The sequence below is a fragment of the Pollachius pollachius genome (assembly GCF_949987615.1).
Source record: "Pollachius pollachius genome assembly, chromosome: 12".
NCBI classification, from domain to species: Eukaryota; Metazoa; Chordata; class Actinopteri; order Gadiformes; family Gadidae; genus Pollachius; species Pollachius pollachius.
Window position 1 is genome coordinate 21678448 of NC_136945.1, and position 23611 is coordinate 21702058.

At 47.1% G+C, this 23611-nt stretch overlaps 1 protein-coding gene across 1 annotated transcript in view; it reads right to left on the reverse strand.

The window, feature by feature from the left end:
• The window catches only part of grm7 (glutamate metabotropic receptor 7), a gene marked incomplete at both ends in the record, with an annotated part of 188799 nt that extends 185339 nt beyond the window's left edge, over positions 1-3460 (reverse strand). The window contains one exon of the mRNA XM_079747220.1: positions 2966-3460. Coding sequence (XP_079603346.1) covers positions 2966-3460 — 495 coding nt within the window. The remainder of the gene's footprint in view (positions 1-2965) is intronic.
• Positions 3461-23611: the final 20151 nt, after the last annotated feature.

Genomic DNA, 23611 nt, shown 5'->3' on the forward strand with positions numbered 1-23611 from the left:
TAATAAAGTATATTTTATGTTATTGTCTTTATGGAATGCTTTGTTATTATCCATGATTGTCGCAGTCGTTATGGTTCGGTTTAGGGATAAAAAGACTCTAACTGGTATCAACCTTTTTGAGGCCAGAAAATAAGTCCAACAGCCAGAAGATCTTCTGCCCACACAGAAATATAAACTCGTTTTAGGGGGGGTTGGAGGTCTAAGCAGTGCAGAGTAGCTTTCATGCTTTCAAAATAATTTGTTCTCCTTTCAGAAGACGGGACCCTAGGGTCATGTGACTGCCATGGGGCCATGTGGTGCACCCCAAAGGAAGAGAAGCATCTAGATTCACCACACATGGCTACACTGGTCCTGATTGTCAATGGGCCTGAGTCACCAAGCGTCAATCATCTTGGGTCTAAAGATGGGGGGGGGGGGGGGGGGGGGGACTGAATGGGGTGTGAGTGAATACTCACACCCCATGGCAGTCTGGTGCCATGTGAATCCTGGTCAGGATTCACAACCCTAATGTAAGGGGTTCATATATAATACATAACCCAGTGATAGGTAGAGTTTGGGGAGAAGGGAGAAGGGAGGAAAGAGAGTGAGTGAGAGAGAGAGAGAGAGAGAGAGAGAGAGAGAGAGAGAGAGAGAGAGAGAGTGAGAGAGAGAGAGTGAGAGAGAGAGATAGGCAAAGAAAAAAGTAGACCGACATTTAGAGAGATAATGAGACATAGGGGAGGGAGAGATGACGGTTACTTAGAGAGAACGAGACAGACAGAGAGAGAGCAAGACAGAGAGAGAGAAAGACAGACAGAGAGAGAGCGAGATGGAGAGAGTGGGGGATGGCGAGAGAGAGAGAGAGAGAGAGAGAGAGAGAGAGAGAGAGGATTCCACTCTAGAACATGATTATCACAACAAAAGAGAGGAACCTCATTCATTTTTCTCCTCTGGATTTTCCCAAAAGCATCCAACATTTCACTGTTTTATAGAACAAGATCATAATAAAGAGTGAGAGAGAGAGCGAGAGAGAAAGAGAGAGAAAGTGAGAGATGCAAGCAGGAGATAATTGAGTAGAGAGCGATATAGGCGATAGATATATTTGAAATAGGAAAGCGAGAGAGGAAATATAGTTACAGAGAGAGAGAAGGGGAGAGAGAGAGAGTAGTAAAGAGAGAGAAAGAGAGAGATAAAGCTTTGCTACAAAAAACACCAGCAAAGAGAGACAGTAGCTTTGCTTACAGAAGTGAAACAGACAAGCCTATCAAAGGCATTGCTACATTTCTTACCCTACATCACTAGGTTTCACAAAGGAGTCAAGCTTGGATGGCTCCACACCCTGGGGCTAACCGCAAAGGGTTAAAGCAGAGCCCGTTAGCCCAGGAGAGACTGTCTAAATCTAATGTGTTTGTGATTCAGGCCCGGATGCCAGCTAGGCCACTTAGAGGCATTAGGCCAGTAATGAACTGGAAACAGCTGGGAAGCAGACGACTTTCTCTATCACTGGGGAAAATAATTACCGTCTCATTTTTGTCCTGCGAGATTACGCTGATGTAGGGACATGCTATAGCTGGCTAGCCCCCCGGGTGATTGTGGTGAAACACTTTTCCCGCTCTTTTTTATCTGACCTACTTCCCCGAGTCAGGAATCGGCAGTGATGTGTGAAGGAAACAAGGGAGGGAACCTAATTGTCTCCTAATTTACTGTGGCCTAATTTAGTCCAGAGGGATTAACATCCTTCAGTACACCACACACTTTGATTCTCTCCTTAGCTTTCTGCTTTTCCTTCCTTTAGTCATCAATGTTTAGATGTTTGGTTGGCTGTTTATAATTCTACACACGTGCACAAATATCTACAGCCTAATCTATAATGTATCTAAAGATACACCTCCGGAGCAGATGAATTTTGAAAAAAACAGAGATAAGTAAAGTAGCGTTAGTTCGCAAGTAAAGACGAATTTGGAGTCAAGTGAACGAAAAAAGCAGTGAAACGCTCGCGGAAACTCGGCGTAGTGACGGCAGCGCGAAGGGACCTGTCCTTTCAGCACCACGCGCAGCTACACAGCGTGGGTACGTGGCGAGGTCGAGCACGAGCAGACGAGCCCTCTCTCTCTCTCTCTCTCTCTCTCTCTCTCTCTCTCTCTCTCTCACGCAGCGACTCCGCACACAAGCTCCCGCATGGAGCCACACACGCACGTACACACGCACACACTCACACACACAGACACACGCACGCACGCACGCACGCACGCACACACACACACATACCCAAACATAGCAATGAAAGAGGCTCCAGTGTGTTCGCAGCCTGTTGTATTCTGAGTCTCGGTTCCTTTAATTGGCTCGCGTCGCCCGGCCAACACGACACAAACTCCCACACGCGCTTCTGGCGGGGAGCAATCCAGCGCACAGGCAATCACCGCACACAATGAGTAATATTAAGAATATTCCGGAAAGTGGATCATCTGGAGACGTGATATTGAAATGCTCGGGGTTCATGTCACGGTTGGGGTCATTGACCTATCTGTGCTTCTGAAATAGTGTTTATAAATGGACCTTTAGCGCAGTGGGAACATCGTAGGAAAAATAAAACTGGTGCACAGCATTTATCTGAGGCTGGATGTGAGCTGTTTTTAAGTAGCATACCCATGGTAAAGTGGGCGTGCGAGTGTGCGTGCGAGTGTGTGCGAGTGTGCGAGTGTGTGTGTGAGAGAGAGAGAGAGAGAGAGAGAGAGAGAGAGAGAGAGAGAGAGAGAGAGAGAGAGAGAGAGAGAGAGAGAGAGAGTGTGTGTGTGTGTGTGTGTGTGTGTGTGTGTGTGTGTGTGTGTGTGTGTGTGTGTGTGTGTGTTAATGCATTTGTGTGTGCGTGCGTGCGCGTGCGCTCGCGCAGTGCTTGCTCGTGATCGTGCGTCTCCACAGAACCAGGCGCCGTCGTACGCGTCGCCATCCACCAGTCGCGCGTACGCGTCACCGCACGGACCCTCACCTGAAAGAGCCGTAGAATGTTTGCCACCATGATGGACACGCTGCTGGCCGAGGCGCCCACCACCCCGACCACCTTCTCCGGCTTCACGAACACGGGCGGCTCGCCGTTGGTGCACCGTACGTCTGACGTGTCCTTCTGAATGAGCGCCTGCACGAACGTCAACGACTGCTCCAGCGCGTACGTGTCCCGCGAGCAGGTGTCCAGCACGCGCGCCCCCAGCGTGATGTTGGGCAGCAGCTCCTCGTCGCCGTTGATCTGGTCCAGCGCGTACATCATCGCCTCCAGCCGGTGGATTCCGTTCTCCTTCTTGATGTCCCCGCACGGGACCCCCGGGAGCCCCCGCGCGTGGACGGGGAAGAGCCCCCCCAGCGTCACGTCGCCCTCCACGCGGATAGAATGTGGCGCGTAAATCTCCTGGGAGCCCGCGAGGTCCAGCAGGAGCGCGTGGAGCAGCCACAAGAAGCGGAGCGTGAGGCGGTGTTTCAGCTGCGCCATGGTAGTGCCTCTCCAAACCGAACCTCCGCCCTCGGATGTGTCCGGTAGAACCGAGAACGCGGGAAAAACGGGAACCTTTAAACCGGACACTTTTTTTTTTTTACAACAATTCTGGAAATCCAAAGTTCCGCATTGTAGAAGTCAAGCGCACGACCTATCCAGCACGCACGCACGCGCGGGCCATACGGTTCCCACGGAGGTAGAGCGAGGTGGCGCCAGGAAAACGGTCGAATCCCAGGGACCGAACCGCTTGGGAAACCGCGCCAAGTGGAGTGCGGCTCTGCCACGCGTTATCCCCGCGAAGTCTGCGCGGGCTGCCCACGGACACGGGCGCTTGTTGCTCGTGCATCCATTCCACCACCAAAGATACAGAGGGAACACGAAGTGGGAGAGAGAGAGAGAGAGAGAGAGAGAGAGAGAGAGAGAGAGAGAGAGAGAGAGAGAGAGAGAGAGAGAGAGAGTTAGAGAGAGAGAGAGATACAGACAGAGAGACGTAGAGAGAGAGAGTGTGTGTGTGTGTGTGTGAGTGTGTGCTTGTCTGTGTGAAAAAATATGAACTCGACCGTATAGTTTTCCCCAAAATCAATTCTCAAGGTATCCGGTGAGGCCGTCGGTGTCTGCTCGCAGCAGGGGTCCGCTAATGTGTGTATTCCTCGGTGGTAATCCGGCCGGTGGAGATGAGCATCACACGCACACAGCAGCCTCCGCGCCTCCACGCTGATGTCATGCTTGACCAACACAAACTAAACCCTCTCGCTCTACAGGCAGTCACAGAGAATACCCCCCCCTCCTCTCTCTCTCTCTCTCTCTCTCTCTCTCTCTCTCTCTCTCTCTCTCTCTCTCTCTCTCTCTCTCTCTCTCTCTCTCTCTCTCTCTCTCCCTCTCTCCCTCGCAGCCTGTTGACTTAAATCCCTCAACACCCCCTCTCCGGACTTCTTCAAATAAATACGGCAACCCGCAGAGAAAATAAAAGAACTAATCTCGGCCGGCCGCGTATTTGGTCACCAAAACATCCCGAAAGCGTGCGCAAAACACCACGGATAGACGACCTGTCTGTGACGTGTCTCGTGCTGATCCCCGTGCGTCAAATCCCGCAACTTCTCCCGGGCTTGCTCACCTGGTTCAAGGGGAGCAATGACGTCTCGGAAGCGATTTAACGTCGGACATGTCCGAGGAGAACGTTCCGCAACGAGCAGAGAAGCGTCTTCCTCTCCTCATCCAGTGGAAGGGGATTTCATTGATATCCCGCCGTGCTCTCTCCCTGGGTCTCCCTCTCACTCTCTTTTTTTTACCTGCTGCCTCTCTCACTCGCTCTCTATCTCTCTCCCTCTCTCTCATCTCCACCACTTATAGTCTCTCTCTCTCTCTCTCTCTCTCTCTCTCTCTCTCTCTCTCTCTTCTCATTCTCACACACTCGCACGCCCACACGATCGCCCTGTGAGAATCCCAATGTCTCGGTTTAAAATAAAAAAATGGATCGGCAGATACGCAGAACGCGTGGCTGGATTATCCCAGTTTTTTCTCTACCGTTCATCCGTAGGAACAGATTGGGTGATGGAAAAATAACACTGTCCTATTGTTAATGCTCAGCCTAAATACATTTGAAACAAGAAAGGTTAAAATCGAATAATGCAAAAGAGTTGGTCTGCGTGTCATGCGTGTGCGCACATGCCTAATGTATGTGTGATTTTTTTGCAATTGTGTGTGTGTCTCTACGTGTATATACGTGTGCGTGTGTGTGCGTATGCGTGTGTGTATGTGTGTGTGTGTACTTGTGTGGCGCCGTCTCTGAGCAGCATGTCCAAAACTGCCGAGATGTCCCCGTGTGACGGGCCCCAACGAGACCCCTCCCCCTCTCTCCCTCTCTCTCTCCCCCTCCCTGTCCCCCTCCCCCCCTCCCCCCTCTCTCTTTCCCCCTCCCTGTCCCCCTCCCCCCCCTCCCCCTACCTCTCTCTCTCTCTTTCTCTCTCTTTCTCTCTCTCTCTCTCTCTCTCTCTCCTCTCTCTCTCTCTCTCTCTCTCTCTCTCTCTCTCTCTCTCTCTCTCCCTCACTCTGTTTCACTCACTCTCGCTCTCTTTTGCTGTCTCTCTCTTGCTCGGTTTTATAAATAGAAAACCCCTTTACCCCACAGGGCCAGGCGAGGCCAGCGGCTCCGCCCACATAATCAGACCCCCTGATTTCCCCCCCACACCTCTGAACCGGCTCATAAGTGAAATCAGCTGTCGTCCTGATTGGTCGGAGATATGCTTAGTACTGTGTGATGTCTGCATGGTGTGTGGGAGCATGTTGTTAGTGTGTCAACGTTTTGTGCTACAACACATTTACCGTATTAAAGACGACGTGTATCTTAGTGTAAGATATACAAATTCATCACAATATGGATGATGGTAGCCTGGCTATTACCAGACCAAGCCAATCGTAGATTGCACGTTGGTCTGGGGAAGCTGCCGTTATTTTCTTCAGCACGAGAGGCGTGATCAACCGGCCTAGTTCAACTGACTCTGTACGCGATTGGCTGCTTGCCGTCGCTTCCCTGTCGTCATTGTGTTAAACCAGCCAATAGCGCGCCAAGGGGAAAAAGCCAGCTTGGTGATTGGTTCCCGCGAAAACGTATCGGAAGCAATAAGAAATGTATTGCTCTTCTCCAGACCCTTGTGCAGGGCGGACTCAAACCGCCGGCAGAATGGGCGGGGCCACCCAGTGAATGAGTGTATGAATGGGTGAATGTTAGGTAATATTGTAAAGGGCTTTGAGTGGCCACTGGTTAGAAAACCGCTGAATAAATGCAGTCCATTTACGTATCCACCTGACTAACCATTAAATCAACACAATAACGTGCCAAAACAAGCAGACATCTAAAGTAGGTATTTTTATATGGGGTTATGTTGCCAGGTATGTTGCCAAGTACATCTCAGGTGATGCCTGATGTTCTCAAAGTGCGTCATGTCAAACTACGTCATTCGGATTTCCGTCTCCCTCGATGCCCAAAATTTTTTAGGATGCTGGTGATGTCTCCAATAAAGCCACAGGACGAGGTATCAGGCGACTACTCCAAGAACAATAAAAGCAGAAAACACCAAACAGTGTCCTGAAAAAAACTAACCTATATTTCCCCTCGGAGTGATGAAAAAGGTGTATATTGAATCGAAATGAAATGGATACGTCTGGTAATACATGGAGACAGAGCGACACCAGGACTTCATTGAACCGAGTTAATAAATAATGAACCCTGGACTGTAAATCTGTTTATTGGCAGTGCGGTCTAATAAATACACACAGCCGCACACCAGGAACGGCTCTCATGGCTAAAGAAATCCACAACATATCACGTCTGGAGAGATGCCTATTGACACCGCTATTGTATTTGTTCCGCTCCCAACTGCCCTGAATAAATTTCTAACGAATGTCGCCTGTGTATTCCTATAACCTTCCTACTGTCCACCACCATCTCTCCCTGCCAGATGGACTCCTTGAAGACGGCTAGACAACACACTAAACGAGAGCGCTAATACCCAACAAAATGACACGCTCTTGTCCATTAATTGCCAAGTGCTTCCAGGCCCCTGGTTGAAGTTTTTCTTTATTGGCTGTGTGTCAACATGGAATTTAATTACATTTAACTTTTCCCTTCCCTGTCTCCTGTCCAAACCGCAACGCACCAACTGTAACTTTTTAAATATCGAAAAGGTCACGGAAGTCTCTGGAACCCCAGAGGGTGAGAGCCGGTGGCTCACATCCAAGGCCTATAAATTAAACGCATACGACATTAAATAAATAAATAGCCGCTTTCAACAAAGTTTGCCCACGGCGCTGTGTCTCAGAGAGGCCTGGCTGGCGGGCGTTTTGTATGGTTCAAATAAAAAGATGTGTGATTAATCAACCCCTCTGCGTCGGGGACAGCCGCAACGGTGATCTTGGCAGACCTTGGCATCGATGAGATGGCAGACAGGCATGGGAGGAGGTGGAGGTGGTGGAGGAGGTGGAGGAGGTGGAGGAGGGAGGAGGAGCAAGGAGAGGAGGAGGTGGAGGTGGAGGCTCAGGCAGAAGAAGAAGAAAGAGAAGGGGAGGAGGACATGGTGGCAAGGGAGGAGGAGGTGGAGGAGGACAAGGAGAGGACGAGGAGGAGGGAGGGGAAGAGGTAGAAGAGGGGGTGGACAGATAAGAGAAGGAGAGGGAAGAGGAGCAGAGAGAAGAGGAAGAGGAGGAAGTGGAGGAGAAAAAGGTCAGGGAGGATGAAGCAGAGGAGGTGATGGAGGTGGAGGAAGAGAGGAAGGAGGAGGGGGAGCTGTCAGAGGAGGGAGGAGGAGGAGGGGGAGTTGGAGGAGGAAGATGAGGAGTCGGAAGAGGAGGATGAGCGACTGAAGGAGAAGAGGAGGAGGGGAATGCTGAGGAGGAGGGGTTAGGAAGAGGAGGCAAGAGAAGAGAAGGAGGAGGAGAGGGTGGAGGAGGAGAGGGAGGAGGAGGAGAGGGAGGAGGAGGAGAGGGAGTCTGCGGCCGCTCCCCTGGTGGTGCACCACACACTGTGAGCTTCCCGGGACGTTTATCTCCTCACCGGGGCAGGTGCTCCGGGGAAGGCCCAGTGTGTGTGTGTGTGTGTGTGTGTGTGTGTGTGTGTGTGTGTGTGGGTGGATGCTGCGGTTGTTGTTGTCATGGTTACCGGGCGATTTGTTCATTAGCTGCTCGGAGGCCGGGGTCCCTGGACGCCGCGGCCGTCGGGCGTTGCGATTGGTCCGACCGGGGGGAGTTCAGCTGTGGCTTTTCTCTCCGGGTTGTTCCAAACGATTTTATTTATGAGCGATCGACGCTCTAAGTTTGTGTGTGTTGGGCTCTGCGGTCTTGGCGCGGCGCCCATCTGTTAGGGAGAAGGGATCTTGGGGCCAAACGTTCCTCATCTAATTGAGGAGCCATTATAGGCAGCGATAAGATAACTCCTCTGGTCGCAGGTCTGTTAGGGACCGGCCAATCACTGCCCTGGATCTGACCAGACACAATCAGCAGCTTCCTGTCTGTGTAATTATTCTCTAAACTCCCCGATGTATGCATTATAATTATACTTTAACCCATAACATTGTATCTAGTAGATACAATGTTGCGCCACGCAGCAGCCGGCACAAATGGGTTAACTTCTCGTTGGTCTCACAGTACATAATGTATATCACTCTTTAAACTCTCCAGTAGTAGGCAGTGTGTATCACTCTTGAAACTCTGCAGTAGTCCCACAGTACACAGTGTGTATCACTCTTTAAACTCTCCAGTGGTCCCCCAGTACACAGTGTGTATCACTCTTTAAACTCTCCAGTAGTAGGCAGTGTGTATCACTCTTTAAACTCTTCAGTAGCCCCCCAGTACACAGTGTGTATCACTCTTTAAACTCTCCAGTGGTCCCCCAGTACACAGTGTGTATCACTCTTTAAACTCTCCAGTAGTAGGCAGTGTGTATCACTCTTTAAACTCTTCAGTAGCCCCCCAGTACACAGTGTGTATCACTCTTTAAACTCTCCAGTAGCCCCCCAGTACACAGTGTGTATCTCTGTTTAAATCTCCATCACTTGCTAGCGTGCATCAGTCTTTAAACTCTCCAGTAGTCCCAGAGTACAGTCTGTTGAGGCTGTTGAGGAAAACCATGTTTCTATCCATCTGGGGAGAGGTTATTTTTGACTGCTGCGTCCGAGAGAGTGCAAAGCTTCTCGCACAATTATAGCCTGACGCATTTCGCACACAAAATACTACCTTAAGAAAAAAGTATTGCAAGGTTTCCTGTCGGGCATTACCATGGGGATAACACCTCCCCCTCTTTCCAAGAACTCTCAGCCCAAATTATGATTCTTCATGTCATAATGTATTCAGGCCGAATTAGGGGATCACCGAAGGCGAGGCGCGAGGACGCTGTTCCATTCCCCCCGAGGTTACCGCCTGGTCCTGGTTTCACAGTTCAGCTACGCTTAACACACACACACACACACACACACACACATGGCCACACACATGCCTAATGATTACCCGTCGGTTTTAAGAGTCAAGCGGGCGTAAGCCTTTTAAGATCAATTAGACATGACGTTTCACCCGCGAGTAAAGGCCAATCAATCCAGCACCTGCTTTTAACCACTCCAGTCAGGAAGTTTTGGAATAAATAGTCGTTTTGTGTTGGTTAATTGGTTAATAAAGCTTGAAAGGTTATAAAGCTAATCAGAACGGTCCAGGCGGGCTATCATTCATGTGTGCATCACAACAGGTCGGAGTGAGGAAGTAGAGAGGAATGATAATTATGATTTGCTTTAAAAAGCTGCAAATAGGTTAGGTTAAGCTACTGATTGTGTCAGGTTATTTCATGTTATGTAATAATATGTTTAGGAGTGTCATGTTCCTTTATGTTATACCATGTTCAATTTTAATGGAAAATAATAACAGATTAATAGTGTAACCAAAATACACACATGAGGTACACACATGGAGAACACTATGTATTTTACCAAAACATAACTTTTCATACGTGTTCTCCATGTGTGTACCTCATGTAGATTACATTATGTTTGAAATGGTTACATTGAGAATTTTTCTGAATGTCCTATTTTTCTATGTTATGTTCTGCACATGTTCTTCAGTTGTGTACTTCACATGCGATGCGTACTATAGAAATGTACTTTACACGTGTAATGGTAACCTCGTAAACCCATTCCCTTCAACACAGCCCTATCGTTTGTCTTCATTTCCCTTCAACTCGATTACTAAAACGCTGGAACGTTCCGGACGCGCGGGGTCAAACAGCACCGCGGTAATATTTACCTTCCCTCAATTTTCATTTCACACGTATTGATCCTGGCCCCAGATGAATGCCCTTGAGGAAGAGGTTGTATTTTCTCCAGCACAGGTCTGAGGATGGCTAACCCCTGGGAGCCCAGAACCGAGGGCCTGATCTACCGTCGCACCAGACAGCCAATCACACAGCGGTCTGCTGGGCTGAGCTGGAGAGCCTCGGCTATCAGCGAGGCGCTCAATACCAGGGGCGTCCCTCATCAATCCGATCCCTTATCGGAGTAATGCCTCCTTCGATATGTCGTCTATAAAGAAATCACATCATATTGTGCATGGATATTGTCTTAATGGGGATCAGTGATGTATTTTTTATGATCATTGTATAGTGCGGATCGATAATCCCCGCTCTGAAACGGTAAAGCCTGTGTTTGAAGCGAAACGCTGCATAATGCAGGCTGGCTTTTAAACACAAATTGTGTGTGTGGGCGTGTGTGGCTGGGTGTGTGTGTGTGTGTGGGCATGTGTGTGTGTGGTTGTGTTGGCGTGTGTGTGTCTGTATTTTCCATGTGTGTGTGTGTGTGGGTATATCTGTTTGTGTGTGTGAAGGCATGTGTGTGTCTGTGTGGGTGCGTGAGCGTGTGTTGGTGTGTACATGTTTGTGGTTGAAATAAAGGTAATTTGTTTATCATTGACATTATGTGACCAAACACACACTTACTAACTTACGCACGCACGCACGCACGCACGCACGCACGCACGCACACACACACACACACACCCTGAGAACGACAGAAAGACCACCCCCACCAACACACACACACACACACACACACACCACCACCTCCACTCACACACACACACACACAAACACACACACACACACCCTGAGAACGACAGAAAGACCCCCCCCCTCCTGCACCAACACACACACACACACACACCTCCACACACACACACACACAAACACACCACCACCTCCACACAAACACACACACACACACACACCCTGAGAACGACAGAAAGACCCCCCCCTCCCCCCATCCTGCACCAACACACACACACGCACGCACACGCACACGCACACGCACACGCACACGCACACACACACACACACACACACTTAAATGAATGCGATGTGTCCCAGTGGCGTCACTAGGCTGGTTTATTCGGGACTAAAGCCCTGGATATTATTTAATTAGCCCCGAATTTATTTTTTGGGAAAAAAATAAAAAACTAAATTATTGGTATATTTACTGGTAACTATGGAAAGCATTAATTCAATTCAGTCTTGAAGTGATAGTCACTAATAGTAGTTAGTTATTTAGAAAGAAACATGGGGATTCCAAGGACATCTCAAAATAAAGTAGCCTCGTCCTTCTAGATATTCCTTCTGGCAAGAGAATAAACAGTTTAAAAACACAACCAGACTGTTTACCACCTTAAGTGAATTAACCTATCCTATCCACAGTCAGATCTATATATATATATATATATATATATATATATATATATATATATATATATATATATATATATATATGTAAGGTCTGTCTCACTTGAATTTATTTTGCTCTGAAATAACTTGAATGGAACTTTAGATGTTTGGGGATACGCAGCACTGCATTCAGGTAGCTATTTAAAGCTATAAAAAATGGCTAATTTGTTTATTTAGCTTAAGCTTAATGAAAATATTTACATACACGACAAAGCACACAAATTCTTTTTCATTTTCATTTTCCCGTTGGGCTAAACCCCGGATGTTAATGCAACCTAAAGACGCCCCTGATGTGTCCACCAGCAGACAATGACAGGCCTATGAGTGGGTCCCAGTGAGTGTAGTGGTCCAGGGGCCTCTGACGGGGCCAGTCTGATCAGTGTGACCCAGAGGAGAGGAGAGGGCCCCTCTGGCGGGCAGCTCCTTCGACCACCTCCCTCGTCTATCCCTGGAGGACCTCAAAGGGCCTCGTCGTGCTACGATGTCACCTATGACGCCATCGATGGGTCCATGGCACTTTGGGGCCCGCTCGCTCGAGGACACGCTGCTCTCTGTTCAAGTCACTGGTTTGTTTTTCCTGTTGTATATATTGACAGTATAGTGTTTGTGCATTTGCGCGTACGTTTCCCTTTCTCTGATTGTGTTATCAACCCACCGTCTCCGAATAAAAACCACTGTTCACTTCCGACAGTAACAGCCCCAAAAAGAGCAATCATCCTCACTTCAGGCCCTGGAAAATTCGTCCACGGTTGTCTCCCCAGACGGCACCAGAACCCCCAGCTCCTAAATGAACTCCAGACCACCCAAGAACCGCTCCGACAGACTCATCGACCAGAACGCCAGCTTGCTTCCTCTTCCCTCGTCCTCAGAGAGCAGCTCTGTGAAAACACAGACGGATAGGCTTTTAATTACAGAGAGAGCCCTGGGTACTTTCTCTACGCCTGTACCATGAGGCGTCTGCACGTTGAACCAGGAGTCAGGACAGAGCATTACTTGTGGGTAAAATAAATGATGACTGCCTAATGAGTCAGTGTTTCCCCCTCGTTCGGTTATGGCAAACAATGCAAGTCCACCCCACCCACACCACCAAAACACTGAATACACAGCGCAACTTACCAACACAGCCACTGGCAAATCACTGGAGTGGTGCAGCATTCACTTATTTGCATTCATTCAGTATTATCTACAATCATTAACAGAAGGCTCACACAGCCGTTCCTCAATCTGTCCTGTAATAATATTAAGAATAACACCTCTTTTTAAACACCCTTCATTTAGCAGTGATTAAACACTGCCACACATGGATAGAACCGGCTTGTTTATGATCTAACCGCCCAAGAAACTAAATAATATATGAGTTGAACACAGCCGCTGGATCTGTTGTGCCACTGGATGAATCCCGTACCTCTTGCATAAATCCTTCCACCATATCTCCATCACCTCCACCCTCCCCCCTTACCTCCACCACCTCCACCATACAGGAACCATAACCCCCATCACCTCCCCCATACCTCCACCACTACCTCACTTACCCCAACCACCTCCACCATACCCCTGTCCTCCAACAGCTCCACCATACCCATCACCTCCACCCCAATACCCAGACCATACCCCCTTACCGCCACAACTACCTCACCAATCCCCTTACCTTACCTCCACCACCACCTCCACCTCCACCTCCACCTCCATCACTCACAACACAAAGCAGTTCTGCTGGAGGGAGCGATACGGCAGTGTTGTTGAAATGACGGGTTGCCAATTATCCTGGCACCCTTCGTCTTCCTCTGTGTAATTACCCCCCCCATTACGCTTGGCAGCCCGGGTGGCAGTCCTTATCAGCCCCCCGCCTAGACCCTCTGCCGGGACGGGAGGAAACACAAGAGAAAAGAGGAACGGCTGTTTTCGTGGGCAGACGAAGAGTGGTGACGTTTATTAATCAAATGCAATCCCATTCCGCTGGACATGATAAGGGCGTCTAGAGGAGGGAGAGGAGAGACATCTCCGTCTCTGTCAGTGTCCGGACGTCTGTCTGCGCCTATCCCTCCGCCTCTCTCTCTCTGTCTCTTTCTCGCTCTGTGTGTGCGTCGCTCTCTCCCTCTCTCTTTGTCTGTCTCTATCTGTCTGTCTGTATATCTGTCTGTCTGTCTCTCTTTCTGTCTCTGTTTCTCTCTCTCTCTCTGTCTGTTTCCTTACCTCTGTATGTCTGTCTGTCTGTATCTCTCTCTCTGTTTCCCTCTGTCTCTCTCCCTGTCTCTATCTCTCCGTCTGCCTGTCTGTCTGTCTCTCTCCACACTTTCTCTGTATTGCCCTCTTCCCCCTCCTTTCATCTCACTATCTCTCCACCCCCCGCTCTCTCCCTCTCGTTCTCGTTCTCTTCCATCTCCCTATCTCTCCATTTCTATTCTCCACTGTCTACATGAATCGCTCTCTCTATCCCTCTCCCTTTCCCACTCTCTCTCTCTTTCTCGCACTCTCTCTCGCTCTCTTGTAGGAAGAGTTAAACAAATGAATAACACAGGAGGGAGTGACGTTTCTCAGCTACAGGGGGCCGGAGGGATGAAAGGGAGGGGGATGGAGGGAGGAAGGGAGGGAGAGGATGAAGGTATCTGGGTTGGTGGAGAAAAAAAGAGAGATATTTTCCTATGTCACATACAAAGTCATGTCTCTAATATGACATATAATATATAAAATACATCATATAGGTTATACGTCATATACAAAATACGGTTCAATAACTTACAATTTTGAGGTGTTTGGTTCCAAATGTCCAAATCGCTGCTATGCAAGCTGCTCTTAAGAAAATCATGTTTTACTCATTATTATTTATCTTTTACATAAAAGGTGTCATTAAAATCAGTGATCTTTGATTTGGACTTTATTTGACACATATGAGTTATTAACCATTCTCTTCAGGAATGATATTAGTTTTGAGAGGCATGAAATGAAATCACTCAACATCAAAGTGTGCAATTTACAAATCTATGAAACAAAAGTCACGGCATGAAAGTCTCCCATTTCCGCCCCCATTGTCTCCAACACAAAGCTGTCTGTAGAAAACAACAAAATATGTTATTTCCGGTTGCCAAATATCCCCGATACATCCCCCATATTACCATCAACACCCTACCCTATTATTAAATCCATCGATAAGCAGCCCCGATTGAACCCCATTAATACAATCTAAGAAGAATTCAATGGTTTCCTTCCCCTTAATTTGATCATCAGTCCTGGGCCTCGTTTCCCGATAATGATGGATCTTCGCTCGTACGATCATTCTCACGATGGATCTTGCGAACCATCGTGAATTTCTTTGGAGCGTTTCCCGAAACTACTCTTAACACGTCACTGCACTCACAACGTTCGTAGGATTGTAACTTTCTACTGACACGGTGCTGAAATTGGCTCCGTACTGACGGAGACACAGGAATGTCGCAGGAAAATGGGGTTAAAAAGGCCAACAGCAGAGTAGCCTACGAAAAGAATAGACTTCAATAATTGGAATGCTAAAGAAATTAAAACACAATTGATTAGGCCTAGGCCGACATATGTATCGGTCCTAACCCTGAATTCACTGTGCGTACATTTTTTCACGGCATTCTCCCCCCTTCCATTTTGCAAAAATCAAAAATGGCTTGTGTGACAACTAGGTGCTGATTTCTGAAACATGCTTTGCGCAGCAAAGAGAGTCGACTTTATCTGATTTTGCATAAGGTTTCATTGATTGGCGCACACTCTCTAGTCTAGAATATTTGTAGACATTATAAAGGCAACGTTCCATTCATTCATTAGCATTCAAACGCAGAGGCTAGGCATTGACACACCGCTATTGCTGACCCGATTAGGAGAGCTTGGTCTTGATCCTGCCCATATTGTTGGGCAGGATGATGTAGGCTATAGGTCTTTTTACGCTGCCAAGCCGGTTCGGTCGCAGCTTGGCACGCCCTGCGATTTCACCTTCTTATCTCAAGGTTCCTGTGTAAAACCGAGGGGGTCAACCCCCGGTCATCACGGCGCGGGCTTTCTTGGTTCACTGGGGAAGGCAGGGCTGCGCATGGAGTCTAGACCTCTTTAGAATAATTTGTATTATTGCATACTCCCGAATGTTTTAATTTTTTTATGAATGAAGACACCCGCATGCAATTATGAGTTCACGTCTGAGTGTAGACTACAAACGCGATTGACTATGGTCAGGGATGTTCGTTACTGTGTAGACACGGTCCAATAAATAGTGAACTTCATCACAGCCTCACCAAAGCGCCTACAGTGCTTAATGCAAAGAATCGCAACAAAAAACGCCTGCAGAAATTATCCGACACCCACTGGCCTCAGCATGAATCATGTCTACAGTAGCCTATGTCTTCTGTCATTGATCAATATGAGGACATTTTAACCACGATGGTTGAATTAAAATCAGAGGGAGACAGCAAATGCAGCTCGAAAGCAACCTCCGACACAAGAGCAATGGAATCATTTGATTTTTATTATATGCCTTGTGACGTGGCGATTGATCGGTACAGTTCGGCTGCGCATGTATTTTTGGAATTTTAAATTGCTGCATTAAATTATGTTGTTGTTGACTTCTAACATGTCTCTATCTTTGCTGGTTAAATCTAACAGTAGTCTATGAGTAATATATCGGCGGTAACCACTGTTTTTGGTTGTGAATTTGTGCCAGCTGGGCATTCTGTGGTATTGGATGTGTTTTTGTAAAACACATCCAATACACGGAATGTCCACTGGTGACGCCACTGAGGTCATAGTAGGCTAACGATGCTCTTAGCATCCTACGAGTACCCCTGGAGTCTTCGTTAGCTACGAGCGTTTTCACGACGTTCGTTACCAACGATGCTTTCGGGAAACGGTGTGAAAACTGTACGATGCTCGTACGACGCACTTCACGATACACTTAGGCTAACGACGCTTTCGGGAAACGGGGCCCTGGTTTCCTCAGGTTCAGCGTGAGCCTGGTGTTGTTCTCTCTGCTCGTCCACAAAGGGAAGAGACAAACGTGTCAGAGCCATGACACGCCAATGGTCTCTGAACCACGAGGAAGACTTCTAAACCGCATGCACCGTTTCTAAACCACATGCACCGTTTCTAAACCACACGCACTACTTCTCAACCACGGGGAGCACAGCGTATCACTGCTAACACACGCTAAGCATAGCAAATGTTGACATGGGTCTCTCCTTACCCTCTGCATGGAGAAAATGCCTTGTTCCTCTCCACTCAGTGCACACCTTAGCCTTAATCTCTTTCCTATATCTTTCCCTCTAAATGCAGAAACCGATTGTTTCTCTACGTTCGGAGGGAGCATTTGACCCTATCTCTCTATCTTTACCTATGCATGGAGAAAACCCTTTGTTCCACTACACTCTGATAGGGTAATTCACCCTACCTCTCTCTCCTATATCTTTCCCTCTACATGGAGAAAACCCTTTGTTCCTCTACACTCTGATAGGGTAATTCACCCTACCTCTCTCTCCTATATCTTTCCCTCTACATGTAGGAATTCCTGGCTCCTCTACGCTCTCAGGGCCATTCACCTCGATCTACTATATCGACACCTTTACGTGTAGAAAGCTCGTTTCTCCCTTGGGTTTTGAGGGGACCTTACCATACGCCTCTCTCCTATAGCTCTCTACGACACTATAGGAAACGACTGTTCCTCGAAAGTCTTCAGGGGTCTTTCCATCCTACCTCTCTGTCCTATATCTTTACCTCTACATGAAGAAAACTTTTTGTTCCTCTGCGCTCTGATAGGGCCATTCCCCCTACCTCTCCCTCTTAGATCTTTACCTCCACCTGAGAAAGCGCCTTGCTCCATTGCGATTTGTAGAAGCCCTTGACCCTTCCCCTGTTTCTTACATCTCTCTCACTCATTTTCACCTCTCCACCGTCTCTGTCTCTCTATGACTCTTCTTCACTTTGTTGAGTCACTTTGTTTTTTGTCTTTCAGAACAAAATCCTTTGCCCTTCAACCATTTTCTTTGTTGTCTTTGGATCAATACTGTTGCTCTAGTGTCCAACCCTCTCTGTCCTGGGGTGTTCTTTCTATATGCTCTCCCATCATGCCCCCTGCTATGAGACCATCTTAACTATTTTGAAACTATTTTTCTAGTTTTGCTCCCGTCTTGTTGTAGAATTTCATACGTCTGCCAACAAAGGATGTTTATTTCAAAATTGTTCCTAATTTATTCTTTCAAACCTCTTGATGTTAACGCATGTTTAATTTTTGAACTGTCTTTTGGCTGAATTTAGTTGGGTTGTTTTGGTGTGTTATGGTTTAATTGTGTTGTGGTTAAGTTGTGTTATGGTTTAGTTGTGTTGTGAATACGTTTGTTATGGTTTAGGTGTGTTGTGATTTGGGTTTGTTAGGGTTTAGTTGCATTGTGATTACGTTTGTTATGGTTTAGGTGTGTTGTGATTTGGGTTTGTTAGGGTTTAGTTGCATTGTGGATTAGATGTGTTGTGATAAGGGTGTGTTATGGATTAGTTGTGTAATGGTTGAGTTACGGTTTCATTAGGGTGTGTTCAGGTTAGTTGTGTTATTGTGATTTTTGGTGAGTTGTGTTAAGGTTGTGTTGTGATTAGGGTGTGTTATGGTTAGCTGTGTTGTGATCAGGGTGTGTTATGGTTAGTTGTTTTGTGAATAAGGTTTGTTATGGTTTGGTTGTGTTATGGTTAGCTGTGTTGTGATCAGGGTGTGTTATGGTTTGGTTGTGTTATGGTTAGCTCTGTTGTGATCAGGGTGTGTTATGGTTAGTTGTGTTGTGATTAGGGTGTGATATGGTTTGGTTTTGTTATGGTTAGCTGTGTTGTGATCAGGGTGTGTTATGGTTAGTTGTTTTGTGAATAAGGTTTGTTATGGTTTGGTTGTGTTATGGTTAGCTGTGTTGTGATCAGGGTGTGTTATGGTTTGGTTGTGTTATGGTTAGCTCTGTTGTGATCAGGGTGTGTTGTGGTTAGTTGTGTTGTGATTAGGGTGTGATATGGTTTGGTTGTGTTATGGTTAGCTGTGTTGTGATCAGGGTGTGTTATGGTTTGGTTGTGTTATGGTTAGCTGTGTTGTGATCAGGGTGTGTTATGGTTAGTTGTGTTGTGATCAGGGTGTGTTATGGTTTGGTTGTGTTATGGTTAGCTGTGTTGTGATCAGGGTGTGTTATGGTTAGTTGTGTTGTGATCAGGGTGTGTTATGGTTTGGTTGTGTTATGGTTAGCTGTGTTGTGATTAGGGTGTGTTATGGTTTGGTTGTGTTATGGTAAGCTGTGTTGTGATCAGGGTGTGTTATGGTTTAGTTGTGATTGTCCTCGCCGCTGTTGACCCCACCCCCTGGGATGGCGACCCGGAGAGATCTATGATTGGTCCTCTGATTAAAAGAAACGAACGAGTCATATTTAATGGGCTACCCTGCAGAGAGATTGAGTGAACTTGAGAGGGAGAGAGAGAGAAAGAGAGAGAGACAGCGAGCGCAAGAGAGGGAGATTGGGAGAGAGAGAGGGAGAGAGAGAGAGAGAGAGAGAGAGAGAGAGAGAGAGAGAGAGAGAGAGAGAGAAAGAGGGGAGCGAGAGAAGGAGGGAGGGGTCATAAGACAAGATGAATGTGGGCTGAGTTGAGGGTATTGATAAGGCCTTGGATGCACTCAGATAGAAGAGTGTGTGTGTGTGTGTGTGTGTGTGTGTGTCTGTGTGTGTGTGTGTGTGTGGGTGTGTGTGTGTGTGTGTGTGTGTGCGTGTGTACGTGTGTGTGGGGGGATCGATAAAGCCTGATTGTCAGACAGAAAGACATCAAATCACCAATGACCTCCATCACAATGCACGTCAGGTTGTATGAGTCGGACCTGATCCGCCATCCACGTATTCATATACCCAGCGATCCATCATCCAACCGTCCATCTGTTTATCTGTTCATAAATCCAACCGTCTACTCGTCCACCCTGTTCTCTCTGTCTGTGTGGGATTTGAAAGCCTGAATCTCTATTAGGTCACAGGGTCTTCTCATACAGACGCACACACACACAAACACAAACAGATGTACACACACACAAACATGCTTGAATGCACACACACTCATACACATATACACACACCCACACACGCATGCTAACAACCACACACACATATATACACATACACACGCACACAAACACACAAACACAAAGACATATACACATACACTTACACGCACACAGACACAAACACATACGCACACACAGAAAGACATCCATACACATTCGCACCCACACATGAGCACACACACTTACAGATAATCGACCATCGCATCCCAAACATGGCTCTCAAACCTCTCTCTATAGTGTCCCAGAGTGCCGGCTGCCATAAAGTGATCCCATGCATACAAAACACGGCAGGTCTGAACCTCTAAGTGATGTTCCATGTATCCCCCGTACCCAGGGACAATGACCCTTTTCAAGACAAACTGTAACACCCGCCCTGGAGGAATTGTGGGCAATTAGCAAAGTTTGTATCAGTGTGTTTGTGGTCACATAAATCATATGTCACTTGGGGGACTGACTGAGTTTAGTGTGAGGTTGAAATATGGGACCGACTGTTTGTGAGTGTGTGTGGGACCGACTGAATGATTCATTCACATGTAGCAAATCTAGAAGTGTAACTCTTGGAAGAACATGGCCATGTTGGGACACACACAAAATCTTTTAGAGTTTTCGTGTCCAAAATAGACACGAGGCCTATACGAAGTGAGCGGAAAGAGAATGCAAGACCTTCTCCTACTGCTGCTCTTTGTGCTGAGCTCCATTCAAACAATATTATCGGCTCCTTATTTAGACAGCTCCTTATTTGATAATTGTACTGGGCATGTAGTTAACATATTGAGTCACATATTTGTGACCCAATATGTTAACTACAAGCCCAGTACAATTATCCATAGAATTAGCGCATTTAGATTCAATAATGTTTTAACTCAGGCATGACAAAGTTCATAAGAGGTAGACCTGTGTACGCATTATCTTATTTGTCGAGTTAAAGATTATTCTTGACATCAGTGAGAAGGTACATGCGTTGTGAAAAAGGGGATCTGTTTAGCAGTAGTCAGGTTATAACAAATTATAGAGCAGGTGTGAAATTACATTCACACAGTATGAGCAGATAAATTCTAATGTATGTATCTAAGTCTCAGGCTCATTGATGAACAATCAAGCATATTGTCTATGCCTGCTGTACGTTTGCAGTTGAAATAATGTGCATGTTGATGTGCCCTCGAAAAACGACCATCACTGTATATTTCCTAGTTGTACTGACTGTCACAGTCTGTTTCAAATACAATAACTCCTCGTGACTGAGCAGCAGTGTTTTGATTACTAAGGTCACCTTGGAGATAATGTGCTGCTAAGTGGGACTATTTTCAATCTTCATGTACAGTTACATTTTCGTTTTTTGCATTTCTCCTCTGCCTTCCTTCATGGTGCCAGAATAGACGAAAAAAGGTCCTTGAAGGCGCTCACTTACCTGCCGAAGGAGCGAATTCGGATGCAGCATTCGGAGTAAATAGAACTGTTGTGGAGTCGTGTTTGGAGAACTGTTAATTGCATTGAGATCCAGAAGAATGCTGAATCGCATAAGAGCCAGACACACCACACACACACAATGGATCAAAGGCACATGGGGGGGAAAAGGAGCAGAGAATACACTGGAGGGCCGAGAGTGGCAGCAGTCATGGTTTCTTCAAATGCATAATTAAAACTTTAAAAGGTCTAACCCGGGCATCCGTCTCCCTCCGAGCGGCAGCAGAGCTATCAGCGGCGTTGCCGCTAAATGGTATTCAAACTTTCACCGTCGCCTGGGAAACATTTTGTCACCAGTGTAGCCGGATGGACGTGACTGGTGGGGAGCAGAGCTGAGGCAAGGGCAAAAGCCCCAGGGCACGTAGGCAGATTACAACTACAGACTCCCAGAGCGACAGGAGAGTGAGTTTGATGCATGGGGCTGGGCCACTTGAACGCACCACAACAGCTGGAGACCGGCTGAGTAAAAGGTCACCATCAACAGACATGAAGGATTGTGGGTTGCCAGCGCATGTCTGGGTTTATCCGAGTATGTAAATGAATCCATAAGGGTGCCCCTTGAGCTGTTGATTAGTGTGTAATGTTCTGAAACTCCAATGGATTTTCTGTGATTTGGTCCTAATGGAGATGTGTAATAAGCCGTTCCTGCTCTCTCAAATGAACTTATAATTGGCAGTTCAGTATTTCACAGGCAAGTTATGAATATGGATGTGATTATGAGGTTTTATATTGGAATAATTAAGAACTAATCTAAAACAATACAATCTGAAGTTGTCTGAGTGGATGGGCGGATGGATGGACAAACGGATGAATGGATGAATGAATGAATGTCTGGACAGATGGATGGATGAACGAATGAATGAATGGACGGACAGATAGGTGAATGGATGGATGGATGAATGAATGGACGGACAGATGAATCGATGAATACCAAAATGGTTGAAAAAAAAAACTGGGTGATGGAGATGAAACGCAGTGAAAAAGTCAAACCAAGCCATGAGAACAAGGGGGTCTAAACCAGGGCATTCACTCCATCATGTGTTCCCTTCAGCTACATGAATGCCAGACTGAGAAACAGTAAAAGCTATTCTCACAGACTTACTTACAATTCAGCAAGGCTAACAACTAGCCAGCGATGCAGACATATGATCCATTGAAATAACTTCAAAAGGTCCAGCAGTTATTAAATATTAACAAGCAATGCCTACGATAAAAAGCTATGCCAACAGGCCTGTAGGCCGGCCGGAGGTGGCACTGACTAATGTTTGCGGAGGAGTGCTGGTGTGTTCTCTCCTCGTGTCCAGCTCCATAAAGAGGCTTGTGTGTCTGGAAGAACTACTCTGCTTCTGCCAGGAGACTGAATAAAAATAATAATGGAAAAGGAAACCATCATTAACAACAGGGGGTTCAACGTTTTGTGAGGGCTTTACGCCATAACACATCACAATATATCCGGACCGATTCAGCCAACGGTGGGGTGATGAGACAGCCGCGTTGGCATGACTACCTGACAGTTGAAAAGTGTAATTGTTAAAGCGGGTCACCTCCCTTCATAGTGCCTCTTGTTCAGCAGAGGATCTCTGTGAATAATGTGACAGGTCGGGACGCCTGCTGAAGATCAAATGCTCTTTCCACGGAGAGAATTCAGAAGAGATGTCATCATAGATTGTGTGACAATTGCTTGTGTGTGTCTGTGTTTGTGACTGCTGGCTGTGTTTGTGTGTGCGTGTGCGTGTGCGTGTGCGTGTGCGTGTGTGTGTGTGTGGGGAGGGTGTGGGGGTCTGTGTGTGTGATAGTTGGCTGTGTTTGTGTTTGTGTGTGTGTGTGTGTGTCTGTGTGTGTCCGTGTGTGTGTTTGTCTGTGTGTTATCGTTCATCTGTTTATTTTTTTTTTTCTTAGTTTGTTCATGTGCATGCCTGCAATACAAACAAGACTGGCACTAGTCTAGTGGTTAGGGGTTTGCCTCCAGGCTGAAAGGTTCTTGGTTCCATCCACTACCTCCCTCAAAGTCTTCCTATAGACATCCTTGAGCAACCCTTACCTAACCCTTACCTTTACCATTTACCATTTAAGTGATTACCTTAACGAAACATACCTAAAATGGGCGGCAGTAGCTCAGGAGGTAGAGCGGGTTGGCTGGTAACCGGAAGGATGCCGGTTCGATCCCCGGCTCCTCCTAGCTGAGCGTCGAGGTGTCCGTGAGCAAGGCACCGAACCCTAACTGAGCTGGCGGTCACCTCGCAGGGCTCACTCAGTGGTCAGTGTGTGAAGGTGTGCGTGAATGGTGAATGTTAGGCAATATTGTAAAGCGCTTTGGGTGGCCAATGGTTAGAAAAGCACGGTATAAATGCATGTCCGTTTA